At 44.8% G+C, this 23,042-nt stretch overlaps 1 protein-coding gene across 3 annotated transcripts in view; it reads left to right on the forward strand.

The window, feature by feature from the left end:
* The window catches only part of unc5cb (unc-5 netrin receptor Cb), a 111,552-nt gene that overhangs the window by 30,639 nt on the left and 57,871 nt on the right, over positions 1–23,042 (forward strand). For 2 of the 3 annotated variants that reach the window (XM_061294028.1, XM_061294029.1), the window contains exons 8-9: positions 545–630; positions 4,075–4,231. In XM_061294028.1, the coding sequence (XP_061150012.1) occupies positions 545–630; positions 4,075–4,231 (243 nt within the window). Of the gene's footprint in view, positions 1–544; positions 631–3,390; positions 4,232–23,042 lie in introns of all 3 variants that reach the window. The other variant, XM_061294030.1, reaches the window with a different exon arrangement.

A 23,042-nucleotide genomic window follows, 5' to 3' on the forward strand; every position in this document is an offset into this window, starting at 1 on the left:
TGATGCAGCACTTTATCTCCCTCCCAAATGGCATCTTTATCTGCCTAAATTAAGTTTTGATTCCTTGCCACATACGGCGTTGCAAATCACTTTTAATACTGATATCAAGAGCGGCAGTAAAGTGTGCCCAAAGCTGATGGCGAGCAGCTTTTCTGTGACGCACCTACGCCGGGCGTTCATGCCATCCAGAGGTGGGCGGGCGGGGACGACGAGTTAGTCACATGTCATCGTGGTGGGACGGAATCGGCGCTCCTCCAAATTTGCTATTTTTCATGAAAAAAAAAACATGTTTGCTGAGTAACTTAACACGGTGTCGTTCAAACTGGTTTTATACTGCTTACATTGCATTGTGTGCCAACATCACTCCATAAATTGTTTTCAATCACTAATTTGATTTGCAAAAATAAATAAATAAATTAACTCACTATTATAAATTCCTGAATCTGAAATGAAATGTGATGAATCGTTTTGAAAAATCCAATTGCATTTTTTTTCCCCTCCCCTAGGTATTGCGATTGTGATTTAATGCAATTATTTTGTACAGGTCTTCAGTCTGGTGTGCACAAATTGGTCACTGGGTGGCAGTATAAAATAGTCATGCGAACAGAAGAAGACTATCACCCTACCACGGTAAGTGGCTCAGTATTCTGGAGTATTTGTTGTTTTTGCAGAGGATAAAGAATGCATCCCTGTTATATTGTCTGTGTACATGTGTTGCTGCACAGTTTTTGTTCAAATACAGTAGCCTTCCTCAAAGGATTAGAACACAATGTCTTTCATTTAGCCAAGCAAATCCCAAATTCTAAAATTGGCGACCTATAGTAAGTCTGACTCAGGTCAACTGATGCGACTCGCGTATTCCTACTGTAAACTTGGTGGACTGAGAAAGACGCATAAGCCTAAAGGTGATTTAATTCATACCTATGATTAATTTCCTAAAGGTGACTTAACGCGTAGCTATGATTAATTTCCTACTGCATTTTCACTCTCCGATGTTTATCTTTAAAATTAGAATCGCGCCAAGGCATATGTGTGCGTGTCCGTGCGTGTGTGAGTTTTTCCATCTCACAAACTGCATTACGTCGGCCGTGCATTAGCATCTTTCATTTTGTTTGTTTGTTTATGGGCCGGTCCGACTGTCTGTCTCCTTGTCTAATTGAGCAATTGCCTGACGGCCAAGAGATGGTCATCTGCTGAGTGGCCAAATGCATTATGGGATGTCTGCCTTGCAGTTAAAACAACAAATTGAGCAGATCCCCACAATTCGCAGGGAATAAAGATTGGACTGGCTTGTGTATATTGTGTGGTGTATATTGCGGATTTAAGGCTAGCACTCAATGGAAAGCCTTACTGACCAGCTAGCCAAAATTAGCATTGCGCTACAATTTCTACTTTTTCAATCTCATGCTAACAACTCCCTATAGAGCCCGACTAGTTTTTGTTTGCACGCCAATTTTCGAACACATCTTTCAGCACCGTTTCATAACGTGCCGCCAAGAGGTCGTGGTCATTGTACACACTTCCGCAAGGTCGGGACGGTGGAATCCGATAATGCAAAGTGCTCTGGTAAATGCAGTCTGAATTACAGTTAATAGTTTTAGTGATTTTTTTTTTTTTTTTCTCTGTCTGGAGTGAGATAGTGGATATTCTAAGCTAAGCTAAATGGCTCCATTAGGAAAAGGCAAATCAGTTAACACCAAAGACTTTTCTGATGATGCTTATATACTGTACATATTTTGAAATTTTGGGGCCTCTGTTGGCCCCCCCCAAGGTACGGTTCGTCATGCATTATAGTGTCGCGTTTCCTTTGAGACTAAAACCAGACGTGGACATGTAACGGGGAGTGGCGAGGGGGCGGGCGGTTGGGAGAAAGGGCTGAAGGTGTTACCAACCCGGGTGGCGTTCACACTTTCGTCATATTGCGCTTTTTAACGCCTACTGTGGACACCACATTGCTTCGGGGCTCCCACGGGTCAGCTGGAGGCACTCGGTGTGTTTTCTCATATAGACAACCAAATTTTTTTTATCGAGTTTTTTTCTTTTTTCCTTCACCACCACAGCGCCATCTGCTGGAACCGGCTTGACACTCCTTGCCGACAATGGTAAACCGTGTCCAAGGTAGCAACAAATAGCTATAGAGTCTCAGTGCAGAATATTGAACCTTGAACAGGATGAACTAGAAACAACCGCAGCTGAGCTCTTTTGCTGTTTTCTTTCCATTCCAGTCAGCGAAAAAAAAAAAAGATTATACAAGGCATCGCAAAGCGGAAAAATAAAGTCCAATCGGCGAATTCCCGCTCTGTGACACACCGACGGCAGGGTTAAGTGCATTTAAGCGGCCGGAGATGATGTTTCACACGAAGACCAATTGGGGATTGTTTGAGAATGACGGCGACCTCACTTTCCTTTCTCAGCTTTTCATATCGAGCACATATGAGCTGATCTGGAATGTGATGATAGCGATGCATTCACGCAGGGCCTGGCCTATTTTCACTGTGTTGACGCCGCCACCTTACAGCCAAGGCGTTTGACTGCAAGTGTCCGAAAGTGAAACGATCCGGCGCTCATCTCAGCGTGCCAGACAGGAGTAATTTCCTGCATCGTCCTTACATTGAAGCCAGAAGCTGAAAGCCGTGACAGCTGCCCGCTGACACCCCCCCCCCCTGCAAATGGTGATGGAGGGCCGCGGGAATTAGATTCATATTTTAAAAGTCATCACATTTCATTTGGCGAAAGATAGTGTCATGCCCATATTTCACATTAATCACCGGGAGGCGGTATTGCTTCCACATCCGTCATACGTAGAAAATCAGCCTCGAATCAGAACCGCAGGAGTAAATTTCCTCTGTGCAATGAGATAGATACAAACGGGATGTTTCATGAGGTACACCTGCACAAGCAAAGGAGATCATTTGGAGAGATCTGTTGTTTTTCAGCCTTTATTGAACCATTTTACACCCTAGCAAATAAAAATGTCACAATGTGAAACACAAACAGCCGCATCGAGCATAATGCGATGTAATCCTGTGAGCAACTGATAGTTTGACACAAACGTTGCATCAACACATTGAGTTTTTCAGTTCAACACTACTCGGGCTGTCATATATTCTTTATCCTCTGCAACTTAAATTACAAACGCACTCAACAAAATGCGACAGTTAGTCGCAGTGTTGTCATATATTCTTTATCCTCTGCAATTTACGTTAAAAATGCAATCACCAAAATGTGCACAAACAGAGTGTTGTCCAAAATCGGTCATCAATGGCCGCTCTCCTGTCTGTTTGCAAATTAGTCTCCCAGCAGCAACACTCCCGATTAAATAAAATCTAATCCGTTCACAAGTTTCTTTAGAGCTCGATGGTGAGCTGATTTTTTTTTTTTTTTAATCAGGTGTGTCGCACCAGGGAAACATGCAAAACAGGCAGGACCAGGGTCCATGTGGATCGGAGGAGGACATGCGTACTGTCGTAACATGGCAAAGCATTGAGGATCAGGTGGTGGGAAAACACTCTGAGGGATCCTTCCGTACCGAGAGGTGCAGATTTAAAGTGGGACGATTCGATTCGGTTCGATGCAATCGTGCGTTCCATATTACGCGGCTCGCCCTCCGTCCGTTCCTCCTCGTCAGCGTCATCCACGCCAGGTTTTGTTAACGCGCCGCCACTTTCCACGAGCTTGTGGATTGGCTGGAGAAGCAAAGGTAGCCGCAGAGACCTCTCGTCTCCTTTCTTGACTGTTTCAGTCCACAGCCAGTGGAAGGAGAGCGCACGCAGTCACAGTCACCCACACGTACACAAACACGGAGCTTACTCACACACGCAACGTGGAATTTGGGGGAAGCGGCGTGGAGGACTTAAATCGGAGCATGCGTCCGCAACCGGGGCGTCGATCCACAAGTGAGCTGCTCAAGTGTGCAGCAGACGGGCAGAGATTCTAACGCCACCTGGTCCTCTCTAGTGGAGCTCCGCAAAGCGGTTTTGGATTAATTAACGGCATCATACTTTTTCGGGGCTGTTAAGTTTTTTTTAGTTTTTAATTGATCATTTTTGTGCAAAAAAAAAAACCTGCAAACAGCGCCCCGGGGAGCGGAAAATTGGCTCCTCCGTCATGGGCCACGACCCTGCTAGAGACGCACGGAGAGGAGCGAGGAGGTCCCCGCCGGAGATGCTCACCCTGCCGGTGCTGCTGCCGCTTCTGCTCCTGTCCACGGTCCGCACCAGCCTGGCTCAAGGTAAAGTTCGCATGACGTTTTTTGGGGACTTGTATTTTTGGGAGGAAAAGTTGGGCTGTAAACTCCGCATGGGAGACGTGAGTGAAATACTTCAAGCTCAGGTTAACTTCTCAGGTAATTATCATTACGGGATAAAGTGTTTTTATTTTGGGCGTCATCTCGATGACATCATCGAGATGACATAGTTGGGCACCGTTTTTCTGTGAATAAATGTTGACTTGTTATTGGCATGAATTTATGCTGTGAATAGTACAATGAGGGGAATTCTAGCATTTATAGCAAAAACTGAACGAAACCAATCTTAATTTCACGGACGTCACAACAAATGATCAAACTGAACAAAGCACTGCAAAAGGTACAAATTGGAAAAAGCACCACAAAGCAGAGACATGAATAATTTTTGCATATAGTCGTGCCACCAAATTGGTTCCATTTGAATAATTTTTGCATGCTATACAAAAAGAAACATTATAACCTTAACTAAAAAAAAAAAATGTCTCGCTCTTAGTCACTGATTTAAGGAAAAACACTTATGAGGGCTTGTTAAACGTCAACTCTAACGGAATTGGGGGGGGATGCGGGAAACATTCCTCATTCTCAACTAAAGAAGGGTGACGTTTCTATTGTGAGAACATTTCCAGGCGAGTCTTTAGTCTTTTTTTTTTTTTTTTTTCTTTTCACCCCCTCTCTCGCTCTCATCGGTGTCTGCCAAGCGTTGAGATAACGTCGCAAGCCACCCGGAGTCATTTACTTTAATCTGCTGCCTTCTCAAGTCAGATGGGATGTCAAACAATGGGGAACGAGGTGTTGGAACTGGTTTGTGCGGGCGCTCGCTATGCGTGTCACAAGCCTAGCTAGCGTCTTTGTGTCCGGAAAGGACTTTGTAGGAGCTTTCTGGAAAAGGCCGAGAAGTGCAACGTGGCTTTTTACCTCTCCAAACTTTTATTTTTATTTTTTATTTTTATTGGAGGTAGGGCAGAAGTTGTAGCTTTGCAAAGACGCTTACATTTGGCAACCGGCAACCTTATCTGGTCGTTTCAGGCCTCCATCTGACTCCTGCATAGTTAATGAGTGAAAAGAGGAAAAGCCGCAATGGATAACGGGTCCGGTTTCTTTAACGGGCACGGTGCAATGACATAATACGCCCACAGGAGCCCCAGAGATCTCATCCCCACCCCGTGTCATTGACTTGATGGGAATAAGGCCCTTCTTCTGGCCATTAAGAGGTCGATACGGCAAGAGAACATTGTCTTAGCTCGGTGTAATTAACGGGCTAATTTAAGCGCGCTGATGAGCTGGACTCGTTTTTCAAGTCGCTGGAGGTTCACGTCTTTAGTGTAAAACGACTGCGCGATCCAAGTGACTCACCGGGACACCCCTGCTGCTTAAGCGGGGTACACGCATACCGATAATCGGCCAGATTTCGTTTTTTTGTGCCCCTTTCCGACAGACGTACGATAGCCAAGCAGGAAGTGACTTGAATTTATCAGATATGCTAACAGGTAGCCAAGCAGTTTCATTTTTTTGGAATTTTCTGGCAGTCTAGGTGCCTTGTGACAGTGCAGATGTGTTAGTGATCGAACCTAGTCGATTAATCAGCTTGCCGATTTCCATAATCTGCTTTTTCCCTCATTTTTGTTATCCTATTTTAGACTTCAACATTTTCCAACATATGACATATATCCCATTAACTATGGGAAAAGTGGATGGATGTTAATGACAACAGAAGGTCCTGCCCAATGTGGTTCTAATCTAAATCAGCATTGTTGGGCCCTGGCGGCGGTCCATTGAGAGAGCCATTCAAGTTTTATATTTGTGTGGGAGGTTTCTTTAATCTCATTTTAACGCGTATGGGCCGTCACTGCAGCCCCATCTGAGTTGTGAGTGAGTTCTGGGAAATAAGAGTTCTCATTAACCTTCTGAACTGGTGACAAAGAAGACAGGTTGAGGCACGATAGAAGCTGCCTGAGAGCTCGCAGGGCGCTGCGTGACAGCATTTTGATTGGAAAGCCTTTGTGCAAGAACAGATGTACTTCAGGTGTCTCCGGCGGGGCCCCTCAAAAAGCCCGAGTGTGTACGTGTGAGGCTTGGAGAGTGAATACCTCAAAACATTTGCACTGGTTAAGATTTCATTAGCCGCGGCGCTCATAAGAGGCTACAGTTACGGCTCTAATTTTAAGCACGGTGTTTGGGATCGAAATCATAGGAGCATTTGCGGCAAAAGCGACAAGTGGCACGATCATTTTTTTGTTTACAGGCTGGTATTGTGCATTCCAGGCCACTAGGTGACACTGTCACTTTTGTGTTCGCCCCTTGGTCTTGGTCAGTCTGCTTAAAAACTTGTGTACTTTTTTTTTTTCTTTTTATACATCTGTGCATTCTTCCATGGATTTTATTGATCCGTTTTCTTTTTTACCCTAATCCTAGCCTCTTGATTGGGAGTATCTAGTCCCGATTTTCAGTATGGAGTACCGAAAACAAAACATTCAAACAAAAATAAGAGCGTGCATCCAAATCGTCTCAAACTGTTTTTCCCTATTTCTTTTTGAATATTTAAATGCCCTCCTCTGATCTTTTTTGGCACCAAACTCACAATTGCCAATTTCACTCCATTTATGAAGTCTGAGTGATTCAAGGTGATAAAAACACATAGTTAAGGGAAAACAAAACACAGAATGTTATTAGTTTGTGTAAAAAAAAAATATATATATATTGACACTGACAGTGTCAATTTTGATAATGCGCGCCTGCAGGGCAATGACAATGTCGAGCAGGTATTAAATCAAATTCAGGGTGCTGGTACCCAAACAACAATGGCGTTCTTATGCTCCTTTTTGACGACGTGTCCTCCGGGTGTTGATTATAGGCGGCAAAGTTAAAGGATCTTTAATATATATAGTCTGTGACTCAGTGCACTTTAAGACTTTACGATCAGCGCCGCAGCGCTCCGGCTTTGACCGATCCGAGAGCCGCCCCGTTAAAAGTGACTGTTATTTCTATCATTATGATTCTTGCAGGCTTTCCCGGCGCTTGACAACTTGCTCCTCGGGGGGCGCTAACATTACAACCGTAGCGGTCACTCACCAAGCGCGGCCCTGCGTGCACAATGAGCGCATTGTGCGCGCAGGAATTACCTCACACGATAGCCCTTGGCCGACCCCGACGGGCTTCCAGCGTGACGCAATTAAAGTCGGCAACGGCATGTAATTGAGGGGATATTATCATTCCGCGTTGTGGCGCTCAGGTGAACCGAGAGGCTACTTAGTAAAAGAGGCGAGCGATGCGATGGGTCAGCGACGCTCGGGGTCGGCTGGTAGCGAGTGATAATGAATGAGGCTGCTGAGCTTGCTGCTGTTCTTGATTTCATGTAGTATTTATGAGTGGCAAAAAGATGTGCCGGCTGTTTAAGGATGCTAGTTTTGGCGTTTGTTCTTTTGCTAGGCAAGATCGTGACGTTCCAAAATGCCATGTGATGCCATGATGGGCTTCTTTATACGGCAAAGTGGTTGATGGCGGACTTTAAATTGGCCTCACATCTATCGATTCCATGACGAGTCGTGATCCCATATGGAAAGAGTGAGCATCAACTATGTGCCATCTACATTTCATTTGCCGCAACTGGAACGAAAGAGCAGGGCAACTTTCACTTCAACTCTCCTTTGGCTCCTCCAAGCTCAAATGATGTCACTCCAAATGGCTGTTTGTTATATTTTCCAGTCTGAAATCTGTCAAATTTCAAGCTCGTTTAGTCCCGGCTTTGGAAAACCGCAATATTTCATTCCAAACACCGGCCTGAATGTAACTCCTGATGAGGTGTTAAGTTGTATGTGACTGCACCCACTGGTGGAACCATTTTTTCCCCCCACATTTCTTGCTCTGTTTGTGTTTTATAAAGCCGGACTCGACATTCTTGATTGCTTTCATGTCGATTGCCTTCCTGAGAAATGTTGAAGGGGAATGACGAGAACACAAAAGAAGTCAATGGAACAGACCGATTAGCGCAGAGAGAGACGAAGAGGAAGGAAAGGAGGAGGAGGAGGTTGACGAAAAAAGTTAGGGAGCAATAGACAAGTGTGGCCTCCGAGTGTGTGTGTGTGTGTGCGTTGGGGGGGTCGCGGGTGTCATTAATCACCCCGATGTGACACTTTCCACTACAGGGGAGCAACATTCACTTCTATTAGCAGTCCATTAGCACGGTGCGCCACAAGTACTTGACAGCCAGAGCGGAGTAGCTGACCTGTGTCCCCTGCGTAATATACACGTTATGCTAGTAGTGCACGCCAAGCGCTCATTCCACAAGCCATGGAATATGTTGCTTTTTAAATTCGTTGAGCAGGATTCCGAATAGTCAATGTTTGTTCGGAAGGGTCACGTGTTCATCATTGTTGCTGTTTTTAGTTTCCGAGAACAAAGTTACGGAGAGAGAGATAATTAACTTTTGGGTCTTTTCAGATTTTCAATCCGAATTAATATTTCAAGGAAAGTTTTTTTTGTACTTTTTTGTAGGCCTTTGACTGCAAACGGTGCAGCAACACATGCAGGTTGTACAAAAATCTTCCCTTTATTGCCACTTAGATTGATGAATTACGATAAGAAATTCAATTAAATGTTAAATGAAATGCTCTTTCATGTACAAAATCAATGAAAAAGCAAAACAGGCCCAGGATGAATGGTGTGCTGAGGGTGCAGAGGTTCCACTGTAATGTGCGTGAGTAGGGCAATGATAGGACACTTCAGTGCACATTTAGCTTTTTTCTAAAATGAAAATAATTGCATAATATGCCCTGGTCGCAATCAGTCAGCAGGTCAAGATGGGGAGTAATGACCGTGAGGGGTAGGGGGGGGGGTGGTGGCCTCATTTCCTACCTGCGACCAGAAAATGGCCCTTCAAAGCGGCGAAGGCCAACCAACACATTAGACGTAGTCATCCTTCATTCAAAGGTCTGCGTGGCCTCTTTAGTCACCAAAGAGCGCCGTCATTATGGGATGTCTGCCAAGGGGGGAATGTACGTGTGCGGACCACTGTCCTCTTGATCCACACTTCATTTATGATTGGAGATCAGAGCAGGAATCTGGAAGGGAGGGGGTGGAGTGGATGGCGTGGAGGACACTGCCAGGGGGGGGGGGGTGATTACTCGCTAAGTGGCCCTCTTCATGCCATTATAGTGGGTGGGGGCTGACAGAGCACATCGTGAGCGAGCGTAAGTGCACACTCCACTCGTCCCCTTTAATTTGGCAGCCTGACCTGAACACACACACACACCTCCACAACCCCCGGCGCTCAACCACTAATATCCTCTTGACAGGAAGTCGCTGGCCGGCATGTCATTTTAAATGGAAATGACTAACTTTGAGGGGCGGGGAAAAAAAATAGCAGTAACTTTTGTTTTGGGGGGGGGGGGGGTTGTCGCCTGAAACCCGTAGCACGTTTTCTTTTATGTTTCTTTTTCCTTGTGTGTCGTCTTTTTTTGAGTTGTCGTACGGCTGCTTGTGTCAAACACGCAACATGTCTTTTTCTAAAAAGGCAGAGTGGATGATGTAAGTGTCATATTTGGTTTTCTGTTGCTCTGCATTTTCGTGTCGCCTTGAAATGCACTCATTTCAGATTTCAGCCTGCGTAACGGCGAGGACAGAGAAAATGAATGTTGTACCGCTGCCATACATGCTATTCTACCTAGCAAAGAGGATTAGGGATTTGCGATGTATTTTTAAATATGCACATGGATATTAGAAAAAAAAAAGGGAAAATGCTTAGACTGCAGATAAACAGCCAAAACCGCTGGTCATTTGGCTTGTTGATTTCCTTGCGTTAACTTGAAAGTGTGTAGCTAGTCTAAAAAATTGACTTTAAAGCAGAGTGTCCTAAAAGTATGCAAAGATTACCACCATTTCTGTTTAATACTTTAAAATCAAGTCCAACATTTTATTCCCAATATTATGTTCTATACAGCTCAGCTTGTGAACGTCACATCACCAAACCCAAAACAACAGGTAAGCCGTGATTGGTCGTTACCTGAGCGCTTCGGTCTCCATTTTCAGCAAAATGGCCGCCTCTTTAGAATAAACACAGGTGGATTTTGCCCACAAACCCAATATTCAACAGAAAAACGGCTTTAGACTACTGGGCCAGCATAGAACCATTTATGTAACTTTTTTAGCCATTAACAGTGTTTAATTGTGAACTTTACAGAAACTCTGAGAACAAAAAAAGACATGTCCTCCTTTACCCTGTATGCAATTGTGTGAACAATCAGAATGAGTTAAGCACTTTTCTAGTATTCAATGTTTTTTTTATTATTTTTTATTATTATTATGGACCTTCAGTTTTGAAAAACAGCCCCAAGCACATCTCCACTCATCCCTGATTCTCTTTTGTTATTCAAGGCAGCCCCCATACTGTATCTTGCGCTCTGGTGAGTCGGTCTATCTTCTCTCCCCGGGTGGAAAATAATTGAGAAGTGAATAGGGGAGACGCCAACACCTGAGTCACACGGCGCCCACGTGGAGGCGTCGACCGAATCATCAGCCTCCTCGCTCTTTCTCGTTCTCTCTCGTTCTATCGCTCTCGCTCTCTCAATCTCGCCGGGTTCTCGCTCTGATTGACAAAGCTAAACCTTTAATCCTGGTTTTGCGCCCTGTCTTGTGCCGAGTCGGATGCGTACGGGCCAAAAAGCAAATATATAGAATCCCCGAAGAATTAGAGCGCCATTGGTGTGTAATGAGTTATTTGGTGTGGAAACACCACACGTGTAATGGAGCTGAGCGCCGTTTCCCCTCATGTCACATGTCCGTGGCGTGATGGAACTTGCTGGTTACCAGACCCTGCGTTAATATCGGCTCGGGCTGGCTTGTGGTCAATGTATGTCGGTAGAACAGACAGGCAGGCGGGGGGGGGGGGGTCGAGGCCACCGGTCCCAACTGAAAGACGAGAGCAGGAGACCCCCACCCCGCCGGCCCCCCTCGTTTCCTGTCTCCTCTTTATCAGCATCCTCGTCTGTTATTTCAGCGCTCTTAAAGCGGCCTGCCGCTGATAAATGTTTGTTAGTCTGTGTTTGTTTTTGGGGACTTTTAACAAGACTCGCATGAGGAACTGTAGCAGTCCTCGCCGGTCCTTAAGTCGAATTTGAGATGAGCGCAAAGAAAGAGGGAGGGGCGGAGGGAGTCGTAGCCTCTGGTTTGCATTACGGCTCCTGCAAGATGGGCAGTGTTTGCTCTTTTTGCTATAAACTTGTTGGAGAGGTGAGGGGGGGAATCGCATGTTTTCGTTTTCAAGGAGCGGTGGCATGCGCAAAAAAGAGAGGAACAAAACTAGACAGATTTATATTGAGAGTTTCCTTGGATTGGGTTTTAATTGTTTTGGCAATACTCAATTTGTATAATACGTGTTAATGACTTCCAATAGGGATGGAATTTCCTAACAAAATGTTGGTCAGCCTTCAAATTTCTCAACATTTGGCAGGCAAAATTTTATTTTAATGTTGGCATTGGCTACTACCAAATCATAATCCAATCACAAGAACCCAATTTTTTTGTGGTTCCAACTAAGTTCATTTAAAATGGGACTAGTGATTTACTGAGTGCTGGTCCAAATTTGGATTTTTCTTTTTATTTTGCTTCCAACCATTTCCTGAACGCTCTGTACTGTTTAACTCACCTTAAAAGCACAAACTTTAATTTAGCAAGGCTATCCACGTTTCTCGCGGGAGCCATTCTAGCTTCAACAGTTTTTTGAACAATCTTCCTCGTAAAATCCCAACGGTTTCTCGCCGTTAAAAGAGCAAGCTTGTAAAATAACTTAAAAACAACACAAACCTTTTTTCCTCTCCCTCATTTCAAGGCTGGGACTTGTTTCTAACTCATTTGAGTTTCAACAGTCTCCTTCATTTACTCTCTTTCTTCACCACATCCAATATTTGCATTTCCAAATCCAGGGTGCTCCTGTTTTTCTTAGCTTTCTTCTATGAGTCTTGTTTGTCTGCATATGGCGGTAGTGTGTGCGCATGTGTGTGTGTAAGTTGGGGGGGGGGGTGCTTTGTGTGTTTATTCAATAATAACAGGGAGTCTGAGAAAGTCTGTTTCAGATAAATCTGTGAATACCAGACCATTCATCCTCAGGAAATCAATCTTTCACATAATTCCCCTCATTTTTCTTCCATCTGTTATCTACATAGCTGCCAAACAGACTTTTTAAAATAGAGCAGACCATTAACAAGGGGGGGAGATGGAGGAAAGGAGGGTAGAATTAAATTTGTGTCAGAATGCCAGCCTGTAAACTTTTTATTTTTTACAGAGTGAAATGAGGTGCTAAATTAAAAGTTTCAGCATTTTTATATGTAATTAATCTGCTCCCACAGACCTTCACTTTGCACTAATGTGTGTTAAGAGTCAAGCAGGGCACGTGATGAATGTGACAAATTGACAGTCCGGTCGATTTGCGTGTGTAATTGTGCGCGCACGAGTCTCGGCATTCGCGGCGGAATACATCGGCGGCTCCTAAAACGTTAACCCGGCAGGTTTGTTACCATTCAAATTGACCCACTTTGAAGTAAACAGTAGGAGTAGAAGAAACTCAGTTGTTGGTTTTGAACTTGCTATGTGTAAAAAGGAAAAAAAGTTTATATATTATCCATCTTTACTTAAAAAAAAACAAAAAAAAAAAGTTCTCTTCAGTGAAGAATGTCCCGGAGTGATAAATAAACTTAATGGGAATGGTTAGTAATGGAGTTATGTCTTTTTTTTTTATGACACTTTTAGAACATATAAATTACATGTCTGGGTCAAACTGACCCATGAACTTTTATTGCTGAGAACGGAACGTAACAGGAGAGCTAGAAAGGCGACTTTCTCAACGAATGACCGAGCCCCCCCCCCCCTAACCTCCCTCTTCACTTCCTGACCTTTTTCCCTTTTAGTTCCAGCTTTTGTTTCTGTGGTTCCGGTAACGGCTCGCAACTTGAGATCGCAGTTGAGCGTCAGCACTTTTTCTGTGTTTGTACATCGTGTTTGCGAGTGTGTGTGTGTGTACCGTATCTCCAAGATCAGTCCCTGGTGGGTCAAATACTGGCAGACACTGTTTAACTGGGCCAAGCTCAGTGGTTCTCATTTAAATGGGGGCCCAGACAGAAGCCCCGTGGTGAGGGGGGGTTGTTTTATGACTCCTTCCACGTAGAAAGGACATCAACTACACTGTATGGCTGCACAGCCCACTCTGGGAGAAGGACAGCGTGGGTGGGTGCCGGCTCAGCAAAAGAAGTCCAATTGCCTGGAAGGAATTGTGCTTCTCTTTGCTTTTCTTTCAGCTCATCTAAAGCTCACATTGCGTCACTAGTATTGCCGGTTTTCACCATGACGTTTCACTCAAACTAAAAGCCCCCTTCATCTGGCGAGTGACGTGGGTGGCGCCGAATGAGAGCAAACAGTTGGCTGTTGTCAGGTTAGCGGCTAGCTAACCATTAGCTAGTCTGCATGAAAATGCACTGGCGGCTTTGTCTAGCCTTGGCCAATACCTTCTTTTTAGCTAGCAGGCTACATTATATTGGCAAACCTCAATTCCTAATTTTTATGCCAAAGTCTAAACCAAAAAAAAATCCCCAATAAAAGAAGATTGTGTTACAAATATGTCTGACTAAAGGCTTCCATGTGGTGATTAAATGACAACAATGATTTGTATGTATAGTTGCAATAATGAATGCTATTCCAATGAAGTTGTTAATGACAGGAAGGCTCCGGCGTGCCTCGGAAAGTTCATCCCGCTAAATGTCAACGCTATTAATGAGCCGCCATCGTCACTCCGCACTTGTTCGACATGACAGCGCGACACCTAAAGCGAAACCAACGCGGGCGGCGTCTCCGTGAGACGAATTGTTGATTCTTTCAATAAATTAGGGTTGATCAATCCAAATTTGTCTTGGAAAGACGCTAACAGGATGACTTCCATTTGTTCTGTTTTCAAGGAGAAAAGCAAACAGTTGGCACTGGGTGAATAATAGATGTTGCTCTAGAATACAATGAGAATACAAGTAAAATCCCCCCCCACACACACACACACACTCGGTAAACCAGGTCACACATTTGAAATCGAGGGGATGGGAGGCTATTTTGTATACAGATTAGCAATCTTACTTGGAATTTCCACAGTAAACACATTTTATGTTTGCTATTTAACCTCCACGGGCTCCCAATCTGCTCAAGTGTGCGGCCCAAAATATTGGTGTGTGTGGACCCAACAGTTTGAGGGGGGAAAAAAAAAACTGTTTAGCTGTGTGCGTCCGGAAAGACGATGACGATTAGATTTTTCCTTATTTTTATTTTTTTTATTTTTTTTTATTTTGTGTGTTTTAAATCAAATACTTTGAACCGTGTTCAATAGTTTAATTAATTTTTGTTGAGTGCAAGATAAAAGAAAAAGAAATTGTCCAATAAAATGATCAACCTGCCTTAAGTTAGTAATACATTTAAAATAAACACTGAAAACTCATGTCAAAATAAATTCGAATGGACAAAGATAAAAACAAAGGACATATTAACCAAAGACTTTTATAACTATATCATCTAATTTAAGTTAATTGGCAATATTTAAAAACTGTTTTTCTGTTAACAATAATGACCTTGACTGACACCCAATACTTTTATATCATACATCTCAAAGACACATATTCTGATAGTAAGATTAAAACAAAAAAAAGAACCATTACCTTGATTGTTTAATTTCACACTAGATGGGTGGACAGGCACTCCAGAGACCCGCATAAAAAGTCAGTTTTCCATAATACGTCATCTTCCAATCAGCCTTCTAAACTATTGAAAAAAAAAAAGCTACATTAGAAGTTGTTATGACTGGTCCGACTGTTCCTTTGATTATTGCTGCTCGGGGAACAGGTACAGGCAGTAACCTTGGAGTCTGATAATTAACCCCACGGGGTACATTAATATTGATTGTACCATTACGGACAGAAATGGACTCTTAAACTCTGCATCCATTTCTGCCACTTAAAGAGATACGCAAGATAACAACATGTCTAGCCATTTTCCGATATCTGCTCTGGAAATGAGAATGCGCGTGATGGAAACCAAAGCATGATGGTAATGGAGGTCGTGATGATGAAGCATACTGTTTACCCTTCTGCGAGTCCTCCAGCCTCACAGTGGTTGCAATTTTATTTTTAAAACTAAATTGTATGGATTCAATTCTGTATGAAATGAAGATAAAGATGCAAATTATCTGGCCAATTAAATATGGATGAAGCTGGAATGGCATGATGTTATTGCACTATAAATCCCGAAGAGAAACTTTTGATGTAGAGGAGCTGTAAAGACTCCAAGGATGTTAAACCAAAAAAAGTGATGCAGGCCTCTTGGAGTGTTTGTCGTACCATCAAATGCTTTCGAGAGAAGGTTGAATATTCTGAATGAAAATCCACTTTCCTGCTAGTAGCATCTCCGGAGTGCCTGTCTAGCCATCAAATATATATGTATATAAAAAATTATTTGAAGGTCCAGGGTTGTACTGTAAGTCGGAAAAGTTGCTAAATGTAGCAACGGTTGCTAAACTGTCAGCGCTGAGTAGGATAAAAGACAAACGTGCTGTCATTCTTTATCCTTTGTTTATTGTAACCAAAGAACGTTGTAAACCCTTTTGTAAACAAACCTGGGAACTCTGTTTAAACTGAATTATCAGTAAGGAACTGCTATGGAAGCATCACAAAAAAGACAATAGCTATAGCCTAGCTTGCTACGTTGACGTATATGTTGATCTCAGTGTACCGCATGGCGTTGTCTCACTTTGGTACTTTTTGCCAAAGTCTTTTTCCCATAATTGCTCCACTGTTGAGAACCAGTTTTAGAAAAAACGATCTTAAAATGGCATCTTTCCCTCATTTCTGGGTGTGTGTGTGTACTGTAACCCCACAGAGGGTCCAGCAGCTGCACTTTTGTAAAGTGATACACCGTAATGGTTTGCAGCAGATATATTAAAGCATGTACAGCGGGAAACGATAATTCAGTTGTGACATACTATGCATAGGGAGTTCTGTGTTTCTTTTTTTGGGGGTGGGGGTGGTATGAGGTAAGGCGATCTGTCAGGTAAAATAGCGACGTCTGCCGTGCAAAGGAAGAAGCCGTGCGGGGGTAAACCATACCCCTTGATGGCCGTCTTTCACCGGCCGCTTATTATCGCACACGTCCCTCCCGAGCCGTCACGTTTACACCGCACGTTTGTTTTTACAACACGGCTAAAATGGCGCGCCGGCTTCCTGCCGTAGCCGCACTCGCCCGCGCTATCGCTGGCTTTTTCCAACAGCAAATGTTTTATTTAGCGGGCACGGTGAGACCCGCCAACAAAAGCAACAACGTTGTCCAGTGGGATAGCGAAAAATCGAGGGGGGGAAAAAGTATGAGGTTGAGGCCCGGGAATGAAAAGAGATGAGAATTGGGAAGGGACTCTTAAAGTGTGCGGCTTTCACCCACAGGATGAGCAGTCAGCGAGAATGCGGGATTAAGGCATATTAACTCCAATGCTATTCTTTGTGTGGCTTTTTGTTCGTGGAAAAGACGGGCGGAAAAAAACGGTAAACAAACACAAACGGCGCATCAATAGAAAAGGAAACCTTGCATATTTATACACTCCTGTAATTCCTGGAAATGCGACGTGGTAATCTGAGTCCTATTGTGCCTTGTCTAGCTGCGCAACACCAGATATGTGCGCAACCTGGTTTTGGTTTTGGCTGCCATTTCTCCTCCTTGGCAGTTGTTGCAGTCGTGACTATTTGAACGCCACGGGAAACCCGAGACGGACGATTCGGGTTGGTAGTCTCCGTTTTCTTTCCTTTCGCCGGCTTGGTTTTGGTAAGACGAGGCCTCTTTGAATGCGAAGGGCGGGCGGGTCGCTCAGGCAGCGGCGACTTCTACTTTACTTAGTTTTAGGGTTGAATAATGCAGAGGTGGCAATTTTTGTCAACAAATTTGGAACAGTTTTGCATTGCTCAACCAGGTTTTTATGCCCAAATCAATTAAGTTTTCGTGACATCATCAGTTGGGACTTTTTGTTGGTAATGTTTCTCATCTGAGATTTAAGAGAAACAATATCTTCTAACTCACTTAACTAATGTTATGAATTTTGCTTACTGATCGCTAAATAATAAATATAGCTCACGAAGTAAAAAAAGTACTAAAAACAAAAATACCCCAAAAGGTGGCCATCTTTCCAAAAGGTCAACTTGACCGTTTTGGATTCGGCACATCAAAATCAGAGCAAATAATTATGTTGTTGACACGTGCGATAACGGCACCTTTCGAAACTATCATCACAAGGGGAGGAAAAATGCTCCAATTTGTCGGCATCTGGCCATCACACCTTGATGGATGTGTCGCGCGGCGAGGACGTCGCCGTCCAACATCCATCAACGTTTCCGCGTTTTCTCCTCACGTCGCTCTTCATCCTGGCGGCAGGTGTCAGTCCCTAGATCTCGTGACAAAGACAAATGAATCCTTACAAGATTATTTGCAACCCGCTTGCCACTGCCGCCGCTCTCTCGGGAGTCGGTCGGGGGAAATCGGCGACAACGCTCGCAGACTCTGCTAAGAGTCACTCATCTCATTTCAGCGCTCGGCTTAATATAATTACGAGCCGAGCCGCGGCCATCTTTTCGTGATTACACGTGTTTACACGGGAGAAGGGACGTGTTTACTGTAGAAAGCGTGCCCCTCGCCACCATCTTTTTTTTCCCTGCCCTTCATTTAAGAAGGGAAGGAAAAGCTGTCACATTTATTTATTTCTGGAAAAAAAAACGATGGGCATGATGATGATGAGGGTTCTCCAGCTAACGCTACTAGCGAGAGGCGCCGTCCCCCCCCGGAGATGAGGAGCTCAAGCTTTGAGCGGAAAACGGTAATAACGTCTCGGCGCTGACACAAAGACACGTTTGTGCAGGAAGGGAGGCGGGATCAAAGGCATCGACCCAAATGTGTGCCGACTTCATATTGCGTGTAAATGGCGCCCGGCGAAAGACTCAAAATAAGACGCATTTGATTTATTGTCTGAAAAGAATCACGTTACACCTACAGGCGGCCCAACTGCTTCCCATAATTCCACAATATTCCAATTTCAAAAATGTCCCCTGGCCAAATCCTTCAAAAAAAACACAGCCATTGATCCGTGATTTAAAATGTCAAGTTAACTAGTTGCTCTATGCGACAGTTCATTCGGGTTCAGCTGCCTCGCTGGGTCTTTGCAGACTTGTTGTCTCTCCGCAAAGTTTTGTCCTCCAATTAAATTCTACCGCAATAACTAAAGTAAACTGAGTCCTTTTAGGATTATTGGATTGCAAAAGCTCAAATAAAACTCGTATTTGTAAAAAGAGTCCAATCCTTTTGTGTGTTGCACAATGGCGCTTTTCAGTAATTGCGCCCGCAATCAGTCTCTCCAATTGCATGTGACTGCTACACACAGCAAATCAAATCACTCCTTTGCCATTTCATATTCGGGAGGAGCCGCCCACCACGGTCCTGGCCTGACCTGGCCCGGTCCAAGCGACCGCGTCGGCCCGCTTATCTCGTTGGCTTCTCCGACCGCAGCACTTTGCTTTATTGGCGCGGCGTATGTTCGGGACCATTGTTCACTCGCCGCCACGTTACTTGTTATCTCAGGCAACAAATGGTCGTGTCTTTCCCAATCTTGTCCTGCTTTTGTCTCCTTTCCCTTCCCTCCCCCGCCTTCCTTTTGAGAAGAAGCCATTTAGTGCCAGGGTCAGGGTTCTAATTGACAGCCACCACTAAACAAATCTGTCCGTCCCGACGGGGCATTCGCCTCCCCCGCCCTGCCCCGCCCCCTCCCTCCCCTCCTCTAATCTAACTAATGCACCCGCGTGTGTACTGGAAAGTGAATTAAGCATCGAAAACTCAATACCTGATCCATCTGACGGAGCTGGCCGCGTGCACATTAGCAGTTTCTCTGCAGCCTCCGTAATTGTATTACACAAGTTGGCCGCTCTAACGATCAGGCCTTACACACACTTATACACACTCTTCGCCGTCGTCGTTAATCGCCTTCTCCGGAGGCCGAGAGCGGGGATGACGAAGCGAGAAGCTCAGCCCGCCCCCTTGATGCCGATGTGAATTTTTTTTTTTTTCTTTCTTCATTGTCTTTCCATCTGCCGCTTTGCTGTCGTATCAGCGCCTCCTTGGCCTCTCGTGCGCTCCCGCTGTGTGTCCGGGGCTCTGGATTTCTGCTTCCATGTCTCCCCGCTGGCTGTTTTATGTGCGCTGTCAACGGGCCTGGCTCTCTTCCGGATAGAGGCAACATGATAAGATGAGCTCATGCTCCTCTTCTCACTCCAGCTAATCTCCATTGACCCGTGCAGCCATATGTGAGGCTCGAAACCCAACGGTTCTGTTTCGAACACCCTGTACAATAGAAAGATTTTTTCTTTAGCTTCCGGCTTTTCGCATTTTTCATCTCACGGTCATATATTCTTTATCCTCCGTGAAGAATAACAACTATTACTCAAGAACTTACTGAGTCACTTGTGAAGAACCTTGAGGATGAGCGGAAAGTGTCCTTAAATAAGATCCTCACAAATATGCCCTTCAAAGTCACCCCACAAAATCTTGCTTTTCCCAGAAGCCTTTATACGACCACTTCAGTGACATTTTTACCACAAGCAGACGAGAACGACGGACCTGGGAGATGCAGATGTAATGAAGCAATACTTTTGGTCGCACGGACATTACTGCACCTCGGCCTGCGTAAAGACTTTACTAGAGCAACGTGCGCGCTCTTTATTGCCAGGAGCTGCGCACGGAAGGGCTCGGACGAACAAAAGGAGCGAGCGGGTGATTAAAAGCGTTGTTGTGTTGATTTGCTGTGTGTTGCCATGCGAGCAACCATTTGGCGCCGCCGGCTCTCTAATGGAGACTTGGACTCGGGGAAAACCAGGGCGAAGCTGTTTAAAATTTTATTCCCTCCTAACTGCCTGATTTATAATGATGAGTCGCCCACTCCTTGCGGCCCGAGAACGGGATGGGGACAAAGAGTCCTAGGAGGGGGGAAAGGGGGGGGGCTAAATATAGCAAAGACCGCGAGGGGAAGTGGCCGGAGGCATGGGAGAAACCAGGAGATCGACTCTGAAAGATGACCTCTGCGTTTAGCCTCGCTCAAGGCTGCCGATGTATAGATGTACTGTGATGTCCGAGCCCCGCCCCCTCTGACCTCGGCGCCTCTTCCGCGTTTGCCCCTCCCATTCTGAGCACTACCTGCCAGATGATCCTCCGATACCTGAGAATTTTGTGGGCATAGATTAAATCCCTCAGGGTGAACTTGTCATGCAGTCAGTCATCATTGGTGTGTGTGTGTGAGATTGCGATGGGATTTATCATGATGATCTGAAAGGTCACTTCATCATTGTCAGACCCCTCTGCACGCTCTTCTGGGGAGGCTCAGCACTTTGAGGGGACCTCCCAAACATGCCAGAATCTGTTTGGATTTGTAGTCATCCAATTGAACGGCCATTTCGTAGTTAGAAGTTTTGATACAACTAGCAAAACCAGTCCTTTCTCCCGTACTGCTCCCCCCCCTCAACCTCACGTCCCATTTTTAAAAATATCACGTTGACAGTTCACTTTACGTCATTGAGCTCATTCATTTGGTCCCACGTTTGCCAAATAACGTGTTTACATGACCCCTCGAGTCCGACGGCGACATGATTAAATGTCGAGCGAGTCCATTTAGAAGCGGAAAAGGGAGTTGCCGGGGATGAGCCAAAGCAAACGGGACTTTTTGCGGTTTGATTCACTTTTGCTGCGGAGAGACACGCAGATGGTTTGTGTAGCGAGGCGTTCCAATAACATATTCATTTTATTTGATGATGTGACATGTTCTGTTTTGATTGGACTCAGTCAAAACAACAAGCTCAAGTTCAACTCAGACACATTTTTTCCCTTCTCTCACTAATAAAAAGAATATTCGAATCGGTAAAGGACCTTCTCTGGCATCTATCGCACGTTATGCCCATTCCAACTATTTCCCGCCCGCATCGGGCTTCTGCCGGCACCTCCGTCGGGATCAACAGGATTCCTAATTAAGCTCATTAAATATTGTTATTGGAGCTTGTTAAATCTCTTTCTGGCACTTGGCGCGCCTTTAAGTGTCGAACTTTACTAATTCATACACACACACATTTACAAACATGCACAAGTCACCCATATTAAGTGCTTCCGTGGGTGTAATTAAAACCCGCGATAAAAACCTGCGATGGGGAGAAAAAAAAAAAGGGGAGCGAGCAGTAAGCATTTGTTCAGAGTTGTTGGGTGGTTAAGAAAATAGAATATTTCTTCCTACTGTGATTCTCAGACTAACTGCGTGCCTCCTTGACCCTGTTCCCGGAGGACACATCAATTCCAAATATTGTTCTTTGGCTGCGAACGGGAACAGTATCCCACCGTGATCCCGCCGTGACTCGGCGGTCTTCGGGGGGCCAACCTGAATCGGTCTTTTGACTCCGAGCGACCTAGACGCTCGACAATGTAGCCTTTCAGAGCGCACGTACGCTGTTTTCCTTTTTGGCTTTCACTTCCATTTTAGTGACTTTCACTGAGAGTCAAAGTTTGGTGGAGGTCTTTGGAAGTCAGATATTAAAAGCATCCAATTCCGTGTAAAAAAATATTCACCTTTAGGATATCATTATCCCCATTATATTTTTATACAATAAAAGCATCCTTGACGAAAAATGACAAATATTACTGCATCTTACCGACAGGCTGAGGTTAATTAATCTCGATTCAGCGTGAGAAACTCTACGCTCTCCCACTAATGTGAAAAAATAAAAAATGATGAATCGAGAGCAAGGACATTGAGTCAAAGGGCCATTCCTAGTCGAAACAGACTTTTTCCACCGCGGGCCATCTGGTGGCGTAGTGTACAACGGAGCCGAAGAATAAACACATCCATCAATGAATATCATTAATTTGCCTTCTGTGTTCATGGAACGTCACCACCGTGTCATTCTGTGGTGAAATGTAGCGGCCTGATTCAAACGGCAGATTGCAGTCAGGCTGTTGGGAAGCATCAATGCGGTTCTGGTGATCCGTCGTCACCTTCCCGTTGCAGTTTGTACTTTAAAAAAAAAAAAGCCAGTGGATCAGAGAAGCGGCTCGTAAAATGTATGTACGCCGGCGGCCGTTATTTGTCAAAGCCTTTGACAGGTAATCAGTGCATGTGCAATGCTTCATTTGGGGGAAATCTCCATCAGTCAAGTTGTGATTAAAAACAAAAGTTGCAGTTTAAGGGCTCATTTTTCCCCAAAAGTGCTTTCGTCAGAAATTTCTCAGCTGTCGTGTTTACAAATGACGCTTCCATCGTGTGAAGCTAGCTCCAGATGTGTTTGGACTATCCACCAGTTGAATCTTTATTTACTCTGGCCGGCCCGCGATGAATCCGCTAGCCTTAATTAGCACGAGCCCCCGCAGTAATTTTGGCCGCGACATTTTACTGAGACTGACGAAGCTCGACAGAGGTGAAACCTACCCCCCCCGGGGGCGTGACCTTCCTCCTCTAATGAGATCACACGAGACCGCCGTGTTTCTCTCCTCTACGCCGCCAATATCAAAATAAAGACGGGAGCAGGAAATCCGACAATCCGACACGATTGTGTCTCGCAATCTGGCAGAAGAGCCGAGATGCGCAAGCTTCCTTCCGGCCTTCCGAACATTTGTCACCATGAAGATAAGACCGCAATGATTCGGCATCATGGGAATTTACGGCAGCCGATAAATCAATCGAAGGGGGCTGCGATGGTGGATCTTATTAGCTAAAAGGAGC

Source organism: Syngnathus typhle, linkage group LG12 (assembly GCF_033458585.1).
Source record: "Syngnathus typhle isolate RoL2023-S1 ecotype Sweden linkage group LG12, RoL_Styp_1.0, whole genome shotgun sequence".
NCBI lineage: Eukaryota > Metazoa > Chordata > Actinopteri > Syngnathiformes > Syngnathidae > Syngnathus > Syngnathus typhle.